General features: G+C 48.6%; 1 protein-coding gene across 1 annotated transcript; it reads right to left on the minus strand.

Moving 5' to 3' along the window:
- Positions 1 to 620: 620 nt before the first annotated feature.
- LOC146355457 (uncharacterized) lies at positions 621 to 12,753 on the minus strand. The gene is made up of 5 exons (XM_084840945.1): positions 12,434 to 12,753; positions 8,261 to 8,387; positions 7,445 to 7,555; positions 4,406 to 5,994; positions 621 to 2,510 (listed from the first exon to the last, which is right to left on the minus strand). Exons 1-4 carry the CDS (start codon positions 12,437 to 12,439, stop codon positions 5,150 to 5,152), a joined length of 1,089 nt encoding a protein of 362 aa, XP_084697071.1. The 5' UTR covers positions 12,440 to 12,753; the 3' UTR covers positions 621 to 2,510; positions 4,406 to 5,149.
- Positions 12,754 to 13,028: the final 275 nt, after the last annotated feature.

Raw genomic sequence — 13,028 nt, forward strand, 5'->3', positions numbered from 1 at the left:
ATTCCACCTGTTCAAATATTTAAAGTGTTGTAAGGCAGCGGTCCCCACCCTTTTTTGCACCAGTGACCGGTCTCTTGGAAGACAATTTTTCCATGAACTGGGGGGGGGGGGGGGGTGTTGCTGGCGGACTTCCGGCCGCTGGGACTCAAATGGTGTCCGCTATGCGGACGCCATTTGCATCCCTGTTCTTCGCAGTAATAGGCTACGTAAAGATTCATTATTCAGACGGCGAGGATTCCGGGGGGGGGACAGATCGCCTCCCCCTCCCCCCGTGGACCCAAGGTAAAGGGGTTTCGCACACCCCTACTGCAGCCCTGTTCCTAACAGGCCACGGACCGGGACCGGTCTGTGGCCCGGGGGTTGGGGACTCCTGTTGTGAGGTCCACAATTTGTTACATTATAGGACGTGAGCGTTTCGCTTCCGGTGTTGTAATATCGGTCTTTTAGCTATCAAAAGGCCCCAGAGAGTCCATTTACGCTGATCATTTGTTAATTTCCATGAAGCAGGTACATAAATGAGTGTGTACGTCAGTGAATATTAAAGACTTTTCCAGTACAAAATTTATCCATGTAAAAACCTCACCCCCAAAAGAAGCAACTACTAGACATCGCCAAACCATAGGTTTAAAATACCATTTGCTGTATTGTATCGATAGCAATTAGCCAAATTAGACAATCCCTTATTAAAGAGACATTGCAGTGTCCAATAAATGTGAAACATTTTTTGCTGAATAAGATGCAGCCTAAGATCCATAGCTGATAAAGCAGCAATCCACGGATTAGGCATTTTGTGGTGGTGCCTGCTGCAGTTTCTCAAATTCCCAAATGGGCCCACGAGTCCAAATTGGCTTATTGTGAAAAGGGGGGGCGGTATATACACCACCCTAAGCACTTTGTAAAGAAAAAAGGAACACTACCAGCCCCGACAGCCATTTAGGAAGAGCTTCGCTTGTTATCCTACTGTATATGCCCATTTGGCTTCCCCTTTCCAAAAGGAAGATTATCAGCACATTCAGAAACCTATTTCACTGGCAGAGTGCCTTACTCACTTAGAGCAGCACCGTTATTACGATTCCTTCTCGGGCCAAGGGATTATCTTACGTAGCATGGAGGACCACAGAAGTTTGTTTCCCTCCCTTTATTCTATGTATGTCTTGGACCACTGGGAACTGAAGCCGAGTGAGTGAGACAATGTGGAGGATCCGCTCCTCTTTGCAGTTGCCTAGCGCAGGGGCCCTCTCGTATGCTTTCCCATGGCAACTGCGTAAACTATTCATGCTGCAGAATTTCGGAAGACTGTGCTTCGTTCCATTCCCTGCTCCCCGGTGCAGCAACTTGAAGGACACACATTTTTATTGCAGGAATTGATAGGGGGGGTTCACACAACCTCCTCCACACCTTGAGACAACCTGTGGAGAGAGCCACCTCACCCTCACAGCAGCTGTGCGCCAACCCCACGCTCCCAAAGTCTGCCCGTTTGACTGATGTCAGCAGCAGTTCTACACGCGTGCAGAGTTGGTTGCTACATCCATCGAACATGCGGATGTCCCAGGTGAGGAAAAGCGGCTGCAGGAAAAGCTGGCCCCTGCCACAAAATTCTTTCGGCACTTCAGGGGGTCATGCAAAACCCACTGATGTGGTAAGAGATGTTGGGTTTCTTCTCCCGGCAGGTGTCACTGTACTGCTGTTTATGTTGGAAGATGAACCACAGAGCATCGTAATGATATACAGAGACAGATATAAATACATATGTGCATTTTTATACCGCTAGCAAGACTCCCCAGACCAGTTGACATAAAAGAACAAAAACCAAACAAAATATCATAAGAAAAAATGAAACTAGAGCCTTTAAATCAAATGGAGCAGAATTAAAACCTTTCATCAAATATTTTTAAATCATGAAAAGCAGAATAAGAATGTTTTCACTGCCTAAATGTCATCTGGCATGGGGTTAGTCTCACCTCCTTTGAGAGAGAATTCCACAGCCAGGGTGCAGCCACAGAAAAGGCCCCGTCTCATGTTCTTACCAACCGAGCCTCATTTGGTGATGGGACATATAACAGGGCCCACCCAAAGGCTTCTGCTAACATTGACCTAGATCCAAAGGTCTCTTACTCCAATGGAAAGGGAATTCAATTCCTTCGAAGCAGTCTCCCACATTCTGGCAATTCTCCAGTCCTGCTGCAGCATAATCTCCAGTGCCTCATCCCATCCCATTTCAGAGGATCCCTCAATCCTGAGGGAGATGCTTTGCGGGGCTGAGGTAGGGAGGAGGAGCGAGTAAAGCTCTCTTGCACGAACCGAGTCCCACTCGCCTTTCTCAGCCATGCCTCAAGCATTCACAAGGACCTCCCTTTGCAGAAATTCTTTCTTTATGGTCGAGGGTCCCCTTCGAGACAAAGCCTCTGTTTCCTCATGTGGACACCAGTCATGTGATCATCTTTTCCTGAATGGCTTTTTCGTGGTCTTGTCAAGCTCAGTTCTTCCCTAGGGTGTGCAGGAGCATGCATCTGTGGCATAACAAGTGGAGATGAAAAAGAGAAAGGGAATTAGCAATTAAGAGCTGATCTCCATATTACACAGAATGAGGATTCAAATTCTAGACTGCCCTTCATCAGACCGTAAGGGGTGGGGGTGGAATCACGTAGAAATATTTGAAGGCTTCTGTGGTAGTGAGACGAGTAACTTCTTCTTGTTCCATCCCACTAGCCCGTTTCCCAAACTTGAACAGGTCTATCTGAGATTCACCAGATCAAGAGAGAATACAACGGCTTTAAGGACAGACCCCACTCAGTGACAGACATGCAGACCTCTACCGAGTGTTTTGGGCTTCAAGAATTAATGTATGGGTAGTGGTTCCTGAAACCTCTCTCAAGCCAGACAACACAAATATAGCATTAAATAATATATATTTATTGCCAAAAACAGTCTAAGGGCGCAATCCCATGCAGGTTTAGACAGAAAAAAGTCCTATAGCTCCCGGCATTCCCCAGCCAGCCATGCTGGCTGGGGCATGCTGAGAGCTGTGGGACTTTTTTCTGTCTAAACCTGCATGGGATTGCACTCTAAGAGAATGACAAGCTTTAGCTAAGATGAGGCAGATTACAAACATCCCTAAATACACACAAGTTATAATTACTAAAAGTATAATGGAAACAATAGCAAGCATATTTTCAACATGGTAAAACCTAGGTTTCTCTCAATCTAACAGTCAATATCAACGTTTCATATTTACCTAAATGGAAGGCATGGTGGGCAAAGCCACCCTAAGCAGGTAAGGTGGGTTTCTCGTTCTCCCAGGATCTCTCTCCCAAACAAATCAAGCCCTGGTCCTTTATCACCCCATGCCCAAAGAACTGGCCTTGAGAAGAGAAGACTGAGGGAAGATATGATAGCGCTCTTCAAGTACTTGAAAAGTTGTCACAGAGAGGAAGGCCAGGATCCCTTCTCCATCATCCCAGAATGCAGGACACGGAATAATGGGCTCAAGTGACAGGAAGCCAGATTCCGGCTGAACATCAGGAGAAACTTCCTGACTGTTAGAGCAATACGACAATGCAACCACTTACCTAGGGAGGTGGTGGGCTCTCCCACACTGGAGGCATTCAAGACAAGGCTGGACAGCCATCTGTCAGGGATGCTCTGACTTGGATTCCTGCACTGAGCAGGGGGTTGGACTCGATGGTCTTGTAGGCCCCTTCCGACCCTAGTATTCTATTATTCTAAGTTGATGACTTCAACCTCAGTTTCAGACCTGGTCTTACCATCATTCCCATTGCTCTCAATGTAACCAGGCCTGCCACTGACACCTGTAACATTGAGATGAAGGTATCCCTGCTACACTAAGCAGCTGGCTGTTTCCAGTACCTGACCGACCCACTTGTAGCAGCCTTCCTTCAATTCCAAGAATGCATTCCATTACTCATAGTTATCTCACAACACACATGGAACTATTCACATCTAGAAAATACAATACAGTCCTATCAGTTCCACACAGTACAATGCATATTCTGCTACAGTGAGACCATAGCAGAAGACCATTGTATATCAAGGAGGTTAGATGGTGTACAGCAATTCCTCCTTCGTTGCCTGAACCACCTTTGGGTTCCTGTCCCTTTAAACTGGTCTACAAGGGATCTTCTCTTACCAACCTCAAGGTCAACCACCTGCTATGGTTGTTTAGGGAGCACCCAGGGATAAATTAATCAGAGAGACCAGTCCTAGGATGTAATAACAGAGAGAAGGAACATTTCATAGCACCCCATCTTGATGCATGCCTATAATTGGTCCATTCCCATCACCCACCACTGTTGTGGCTTGGGGTCTAGGTGGACTCACCAGTGAGTAAATACATTTTTCTGGCAACTGAAGTGTTTCGAATTAAGAGATAAAAAGAATCTCTCACCTGCACATTCTTTGATGTCCCACTATGCTTTGTCTCCTAGTGTATGGGGAAAGGCCCCGGATATTCGTATGATTTCTCATCCACATGGGCTTCCTGGTGCCTGAGAAGAGCCAATTTTAGAGAAAAGCACCTTGCACATTCCAAGCATTTATATGGCTTCTCTCCTGTGTGGACTCTCTGGTGGGTCATGAGATTTGATTTCAGAGAAAAGCACTTCATACACTCCAAGCATTTATATGGTTTCTCCCCTGTGTGGGTTCTCTGATGCCTCAGAAGGCAGGTACGTTGAACAAAACATTTATCGCATTTCAAACATCTGTGGGACTTCTCTCCTGTGTGCAATCTCTGGTGTTTTGCAAAGGTTGATGGAGCACCAAAACACTTCCCACACTCCAAGCATTTATACGGTTTCTCTCCTGTGTGGATTCTCTGGTGTCCTGTAAAAGCTGATGGATCAGCAAAACACTTCCCACACTCCAAGCATTTATACGGTTTCTCCCCTGTGTGGACTCTCCGGTGTTTTGTAAATGCTGAGGGACTAGCAAAACACTTCCCACACTCCAAGCACTTATAGGATTTCTCTCCTGTGTGGACTCTCTGGTGGACCGTGAGTTGTGATTTCCGGGTAAAACATTTCCAGCACTCTGTGCATTTAAAGGGTTTGTCTCCTGTGTGGACTTTCTGGTGGCTCATGAGATGGGATTTCAGAGAAAAACACTTCCCACACTCCAAGCATTTGTAGAGTTATTCTCCTGTATGGACTTTCTGGTGCCTTTTGAGACTTGATTTGAGAGAAAAACACTTCCCACACTCCAAACATTTATAAGGTTTCTTTTCTGTGTGGACTCTCTGGTGTTTTGCAAAGGTGGAGGGATTAGCAAAATGCTTCCCACACTCTAAGCATTTATCTCCTATGTGAACTCTCTGGTGTTTTGCAAAGGCAGACGGATCAGCATAACACTTCTCACATTCCAAGCATTTATAGGGTTTCTCTCCTGTGTGCATTCTCTGGTGCCTCCTGAGACTTGATTTCAGAGTAAAGCACTTCTCACACTCAAAGCATCTATACGGTTTCTCCCCTGTGTGGACTCTCTGGTGAAACACGAGAGAGGATTCCAGAGAAAAATACTTACCACACACCACGCATGTATATGGTTTCTCTTCGGTGTGGGTTCTCTGGTGGCTCATGAGGACCCAACGCCGAGTAAAATGCTTCCCACATTTCAAGCATTTATATGGTTTCTCCCCTGTGTGTGTTCTCCAGTGGCTCATGAGTATCCATTTCCGAGCAAAACACTTCCCACATTCCAAGCATGGATAGGGTTTTTCCCCTGTGTGGATTCTCTGATGCCTCAAAAGGTTGGAACGCCGATCAAAACATTTCTGACACCTCAAACATTTGTGGGGTTTCTTTTCTATGTGAACTCTCTGCTGTTTTGGAAAGGTTGATGGATCAACAAAATATGTCCCACGCTTTAAGCATTTATATGGTTTCTCCCTGGTGTGGACTCCTACAGGTTTGGCAAGACTTGATTTCTGAGTAAAATTTCCCACACAGGTGGTGCTTGAGTGCTGTTTCCTACACTTGCCTGTGGGCATAAAGGACAAAAAAAAAACAAGATTGAAGTTGGAGGATGGGAAAGAAGGAAACCCAGAAAGCAGGTTGAAGGGGGAAATCCAGCCACTCAGACTGTGGAAATATTGAAACAAGAAGCAGACCTTCATCTCTTCCCCCTCTCTCCTTTTATCCCATTAGCTCAGGGCTGAGCTAGTTTTTTGAACCCAAGCATCACTTGCCACTACCAGTAGCAGGCTGGGAGACACATGTTGGTGGGTGTGGCTGAATATGAAAGGGGGCCAGGGCTGGTGTCCCTCTTGCTCCCCCCCGCACCGAGCCCGCTCACTCACACACAGTCACACACATCCAGTGGAGACGGGTGGCTCGTATGTCCGTGGGGCAGTGCATCCACTCTGGGGTCTGTCAGAACCAGCCAGAACACTGAAGGAGCTATCCATGGTGCTGAACCCTACCCCCAAAATGGGCTCAGCAGCTTGGATAGGTCCTTTAGCAATCTGATTGGCTCTGACTGAAACCACAGTGGATGCTCTGCCCCGCTGACTTACGAGCCACCAGCCTCCACTGCAGGGAGGACTGGCGCACGGGGAAGGGTGAATTTAGCCTCCCCTCTACTGTGCCGTCCTCCCCAGCTGACTGTTGGCTGCAGGGAGCCTGAAACACCACGGAGACTCAAAGCTTCAAACTACTATGGCTTTATTTTGCTAAAGACTAGCCTTTCTACAATGCAGATTCAAGGAAGCTCTCAGGCTGCCCCAGACTCTGGATGACTAATCTGAGATCTCTATTAAGGGAGACAATCCAGAGTTCCAGAGTTGCAGTGAAGTTGCCAACAGTTTGCTCGTGAACACTCTACTGTCTCTCAAGTCACACTCCTCTTCCTCCTTCTCCAAAACTTGAGTTCTCATGGTGGAGGGGGGAGATAGCAACTCAGCCTGGGCCATCTGTTTGTCAAAGCTTTGGGAAGCATCTCGCCCAGTGCCTTGGGGCTCTTGGGAAAGTTCCTCCCCTGGGATCTCATCGAGCTGTTCCAACTCTGATTCAGAATCAGAGTTGTCAGATATCTCGTGGGGCTCATCCCTTACATCACTCCAGCAGGCCACTCAGCAGTTTACTGGGCTGGAGGGAATGCGATATACATGGGGAGGAGGCTGCGCATGAAGAGTCATTCTTGCGCACCATCTTCCCCAAGAAAAGTGTGATCCACACAGTGTGCCGATCACCTGAGTGGCGGGCTTGGGGTGCACGATTTGCAGGAGAATTTGGCGGCAGCGGGGTGTGGGGACAGACAGACCCGACAGTGGCTATGAACTGTGAAACCTGCAGGGCAACTCTTTGTCCCGCCTTCTGAAGGAAGCGACTGAAGCATGAGAAGGAATGCCAGCATTTGAAAGGGGAGGGATCAGAGTTCCAGGGAATTACGCCAAGAGGCTTTGGTCAACTGCCTCTGCTGGACCCCTCACCTGAGTACGTGTTGGAGTTCTCCGTTCCATCCAAGTCTGGAGAATCCAGCGCCCACAGCTCCTCCCCTCGTTCCAGCTGAGAGATGAGCTCAGGCTTGGTGACTGGAAAGCCTGCTCAGGAGAAAAGAGGACAGAATCACTCATCCTGTGACCTCTAAAAAACCTGAAATCTCCCAATGTCTGTGTTTGTGTATGCATGACAGGGGATGATGGCTTTGCCCACTTTTTGCTTTGGCCCTGCTGACTTTTGCTGTGGCTCCTCCCGGCCACTAATACTTGGCCCTTCGGATTTCCTTCCATTCTGGCTCACTCCGAACATCAGAGCCAGGAAGGAAGAAAAGTACTGGGAGCAACTGGCTGCAGGGAGCTAAGGTGCTGAGAGGGCAGAGGGGGGGGAATTCTTTCTCCGTTACTCCCCTCAACTATCCACTTTATAAGTGAATGTGAAACATAATGGCTCTGTAACGTCCAAGTCTTCCCTCAGCCTAGCATGCCAGAGAATGTTACTGTGAGGAGAAAGGAGGTCAGCATTTCATGCAACTGGCCCCGATCTGTTGGGTTAGGACGAGAAGAAGCAATCAAGACTTTAACCAACAAAGTCATTTCAAAACCATATGGGCAGGAGGGTGCTGTTGCCCTCATGTCCTGCTTATGGGTTTCCCGTGGGCAGCTGGCCAGCCACCATGTGAACAGAATCCTGGATTAGATGGACCTTTGGTCTGATCCAGCAGGGCTCTTCTTATGTACTTATCCAACTACAGACAGGGGAACACCAGGACTTACAGCTCTTACTGAATGAGGATTCAAAGCCCTTACCCAACGAGGCCACAATCCCATAATTCTCCAGCATGACCTCCCTGTACAAGGCCCTCTGATCTGGATCCAGCAGAGCCCCCTGGCTCCCCATGAAGTACACGGCCACATCTTCAAAGGTCACCAACATCTGCAAGAACAGAGAGACCCCACTTCAGTCTCCTCAACTCTCAACATCCTTTTGAAGTCACAGACATGGAATAAAAAGCAGACACCTGGAAGGAACCCAGGTCAACAGAGACTAGATGGACCTTTTGTTCTGATCCAGGAGAGGTCTTTTTACATTCAGTAGGAGGAAAGAGAGAGAGATAGAGAAAGCAAGCAAGCAAGCAAGCTTTGTGATCCCTGGCTTCACTCTTCTTGTTCTTCTTTCTGAAAGTTCTTCTTTCTCCCCATCTCCATCTCTGTCCTTCACCATCAGCTTCCAGAAGATCTCTTCCCTGGCTTGGCACCTCCTACCCGGATGTACTCTCTAGGGTAGTGGTAGGGAACCTCAGGCCTGGGGGCCCAATCCAGCCCTCCAGCATTCCCCAGATGGCCACGCCCCCTTCCTCTTCCCCTGACCCCACCCCCTTTCCCCCAACCACTGTTTGGTGGTTTTCCAGCTTTTGTGCAGTTTTTCCCCATCCCAAAAGGTTGAAATGCCTCTCTGAAGGCATTCTCTCTTAAGGCATTCTTAAGGCTTAGTTAATAACATAAGAATCTAAAAAGAGCCCTGCTGGATCAGGCCAAGGGCCCATCTTGTCCAGCATTCTGTTCACACAGCGGCCCACCAGCTGTTGACCAGGAACCCCCAAGCAGGGCACGCACACAACAGCACCCTCCTGTCTGAAGGGTTACTGGAAATAAGAGTAAGAGCTCTACGCGACAGTATGCTGGCATTTTTTGTATTTTTGCCTCCACCGCTTTGGCCTTTGGCCCCTCACTAGAAAGTAGCCCCTGAGAGCTTCTCCAAAACTGAACATGGCCCTTGGGCTGAAAGAGGTTCAACACCCCTGCTCTATGGGCAAAGAAGGCAAAGCAAAGGGGGAACGAATGTTTCAGGAACACCCATCTTCAATATCACATTCTGTCCCCCAAACAGAGCAGCTGTTTCTCATCTTCCTGAGCACCCTTCATGATCAGAGGGAAAGAAGGGGCAAGATCCAAAAGTGCCTCAAATATTCCTGTTGTCTTCTGCTGAGTCGGACCACCGAGGCCCTTTCCAGCTGGACTTCCACAGCTGCTCTCAAATGGAGATGCTTGGGATTGAAGCTGGGACCTTCGGCCTGCAAAACACCTGCTCTACCTCTGAGCTCCCCATTCAGATAGATATGCCATCTGGAAGAGCATAACTGAAGACTCTAGTTTTACCAAAACCATATCAAGATATACAAGACTAAGGGCACAATCCTATGCATGTTTAGGCAGAGCAAAGGCCTACAACTCCCAGCATGCCCCAGCCAGCCATGCTGGCTGGGGCATGCTGGGAGTTGTAGGCCTTTTCTCTGTCTAAACATGCACCCTAAGTTGCTAAAAACAGATTTCAATTATTAAAGAGTGTAAGGACCCCAAGGGCTGCTTCCTGTTCAGAGACTTTAACACCCAGACACAAACTCCTGTTTCAATTCAAGGGAGTCCTAGAAAGTGGAGGGAAGGGAGATAAAAATTGGATCTACAGGGTGATTCATGATTTGGTAGAGCAGAAGGTCCCATGTTCAATCCCTGGCTGAGAGACTCCTGTCTGGCACCCTGAAGAGCCTTAGCCAGTCAGTGTAGACAAGGGGCATCTCTACACCAGCCTAAAATCCTGCATTTAAAACGGGGCTTTCTGTTTCCGTATTAAATGTGGGATCATGACTCCCTTTTTCACGTGCTTCCTTTCCTCCCACCCCCTTCCCCCTCCTTCTCCCTGTATCTGAGCCTTCCATTCTCTTTCATTGATCTCGCTTCTCTTTTTACCACTTCTGCTCTTTTCACAGAGGAAACTGAAGCGGAACACAACAGGGTAATTTGGCAGCTCATTATCTGCGATCTATTTAAAAACGGAACAAGGGGCATTTAGTGCAGGATGATCACGGCGTCATGTAAAGAGTCCACAAGCTTCCGTGAAGGAGCAATCTCAATCGCAGGATAAAAGCTCAGTGTGAATGAGCCAAGGGGTAGGCAACTTATGGCTCACCAGATCTTATGGCCTACAACCCTCATCAGACCTAGCCAACATACCCAATAATGAGGGATCATGGGAACTGTGGGCCAAAGCATCTGGTGGCCCTGGTGCAGACAATACTGGGCTGGCTGGACCAATGCTCTGACTCAGTGTAAGGCTGCTTCCCATGTTGTACTGCAAAAACACTAACAACATCCAGCCGTGCTGACAGACTGTATGGTAAGAAGTGATCCAGTGCCTCGTAGTACTACTGTGGCACAAAGACCAAGATCCAAACTGAGATTACCGGAAACAGAATTTGTTGGTACAGCACGGTATCTAAATATGCAGAGAATTATAAACAATTACATTATATGGTTAAGCATATCAACAGTAACATGGTTTGAAAAATACCACAGAACTGTATTTTACTATTCCGTTACTTTTAGAAACCGAAGGAAAGGTCAAGAAACTTCAATGAATATACACTTTTCCAGTGCTGCAAAATGGATGCAAGGAGCCCTAGATTTGGGAGGCCCTGGGCAAGACATCTTCAGAGGGCCCCCCCTTCACTGGGACCCGTCCTCCCCACCTTCATGGACACCAGCTCCCCCTCCCCCTCCCTCTCCTGTTTGCTACCCGCCCGCTCCGATATCTTGCCAGACAACAAGAGCCAGCAAGCAAGCAGGGGGTGACAGCTGCCGCTTCTTTTTGCCCTTTCCACCACCCTTTCTTTGTTGCCTGCGTTGGGCCAGAGGGGTAGAGCAGGTGGGCAAGCAGAAGGCCCAGGGGAGTCCTGATGGGGGGGACACAGCTGGGGGCACTTTGGCAGGTGCACAACCATCCCGACCCTGCTGCGTTCACTTTAGAAGAGGAGGAGGAGGAGGAAAACTATGGGGAGAGGGAGAGGTTCTTCTGAGGTTTTCTGAATGTGCAGCGTTGCTTCTACCAGGATGCGCTGGTGTTTTATCCATCCAATGTGAGGGGCCATTCATTCTTCAGTTCACATATGGCACAAAAGTAGCCGAAGGAGGGCACTCTTGCTGTCATGCCCTGCTTGTGAGTGTCCCATTGGGCCATCGGTTGGCCACTGTGGAAACAGGACGCTGGACTAGATGGGACTTTGGTCTGATCTAGCAGGGCTCTTTGTATGTTCCCAGAGCCTTCATTAGCTTTGTGACAATAACAACAACAACAATAGCTACTAATCATGATGGCTATAAGTTACCTCCAGTACTGGAGGCACAGAATCATAGAATCACAGAATAGTAGGGCTGAAAGGGGCCTATAAGACCATTGAGTCCAACCCCCTCCTCAGTGCAGGAATCCAAGGCACCCTTGCCTCTGTATACCAGTTGGATCACAAGCAGGAGGGTGGCTATTCCACTGTGGGAACAGGACACTGGACTAGATGGGCCCTTGGTCTGATCCAGCAGGGCTCTCTGTACGTTGCTAGAGCAGCCTTCCCCAACCAGGTGCCCTCCAGATGTTTTGGGCTCCAACTCCATCAGCCACAGCCAGCATAGCCACTGGTCAGCAATGCTAGGAATTGTAGTCCAAAACATCTGCAGGCCACCAGGTTGGCGGAAGGGTCTTCTAGAGCAGGGGTGGGCAAGTATTTGGGACTTCAACTCCCAGCATTCCTGATCACCGGCCATGCTGGCAGAGGCTTCCCGGAGTTGAGGTCCAAAACATCTGGCGATCTACTTTCTGCCCACCCCTGTCCAAGGAGGCTCTTTCCATTAATACATAGATCGGGCTTTTATTTTTATTTTATTATTTTTCTGCCTCCGCCATTTTAAGAAGACACAACTGGGTCTTTCTTCCGGCTTTTCTGTTCTTTTTCCTCTCTCTCCCTACCCCATCCCAAATCCGCAGGGGGGGTCGAAATTGCAGTCATTTCTCCCCCTGATCTATTTTAAAAAGGGGGGGGCTCAAGCAAACAAAGGAAAGAAACACACACCCCGCGCTTGTCCAAGTTTTGGGAAACGTATTAAAAAACCCCGCTCCCCACCTCCTCCCGGATCTGCACTTCCTCCCCTCCTTACCTGCATTTGAACGCAGGGATTCAAAGACACCTCCGAAAGTTTCTTGCTTTTGCAAGAAACTCAACACCTCCCCCCCCCCCCCGCGTGGTCATGCGTTCTCCCCACCCATTTTTCCAGCTCAGCCAATCACGCCGCTCCTCGGCATCCCATCTTAGCCGATCAAACATGGGAGCATTCAAGCCTGCTGCTGGGAACTGTAGTCCTCCTGTTCCTTTCCAGTGCACGGCTGGCCCCATGAGCTTCCAGCGTCCCCATATTTTTCGTTCTTGCAGATTGTTGTTGTTCAGTCGTGTCCGACTCTTCGTGACCCCATGGACCATAGCACGCCAGGCCTTCCTGTCCTGCGCTCTCTCCCGGAGCGTGCTCAAGTCCATATTCATTGCATCGGTGATGCTATCTAGCCATCTCATCCTCTGCCGTCCCCTTCTCCTTTTGCCTTCAGTCTTTCCCAGCATCAGGGTCTTTTCCAGAGAGTTTTCTCTTCGCATTAGGTGGCCAAAATATTTGAGCTTCACTTCAGTATCTGTCCTTCCAATGAGCAGTCAGGGTTGATTTCCTTTAGGATGGACTGATTTGACCTCCTTGCAGTCCAGGG

This window comes from Heloderma suspectum, chromosome 2 (genome assembly GCF_057233095.1).
Source record: "Heloderma suspectum isolate Gila_16-S chromosome 2, 16-S_ref, whole genome shotgun sequence".
In the NCBI taxonomy this organism is placed as follows: Eukaryota; Metazoa; Chordata; class Lepidosauria; order Squamata; family Helodermatidae; genus Heloderma; species Heloderma suspectum.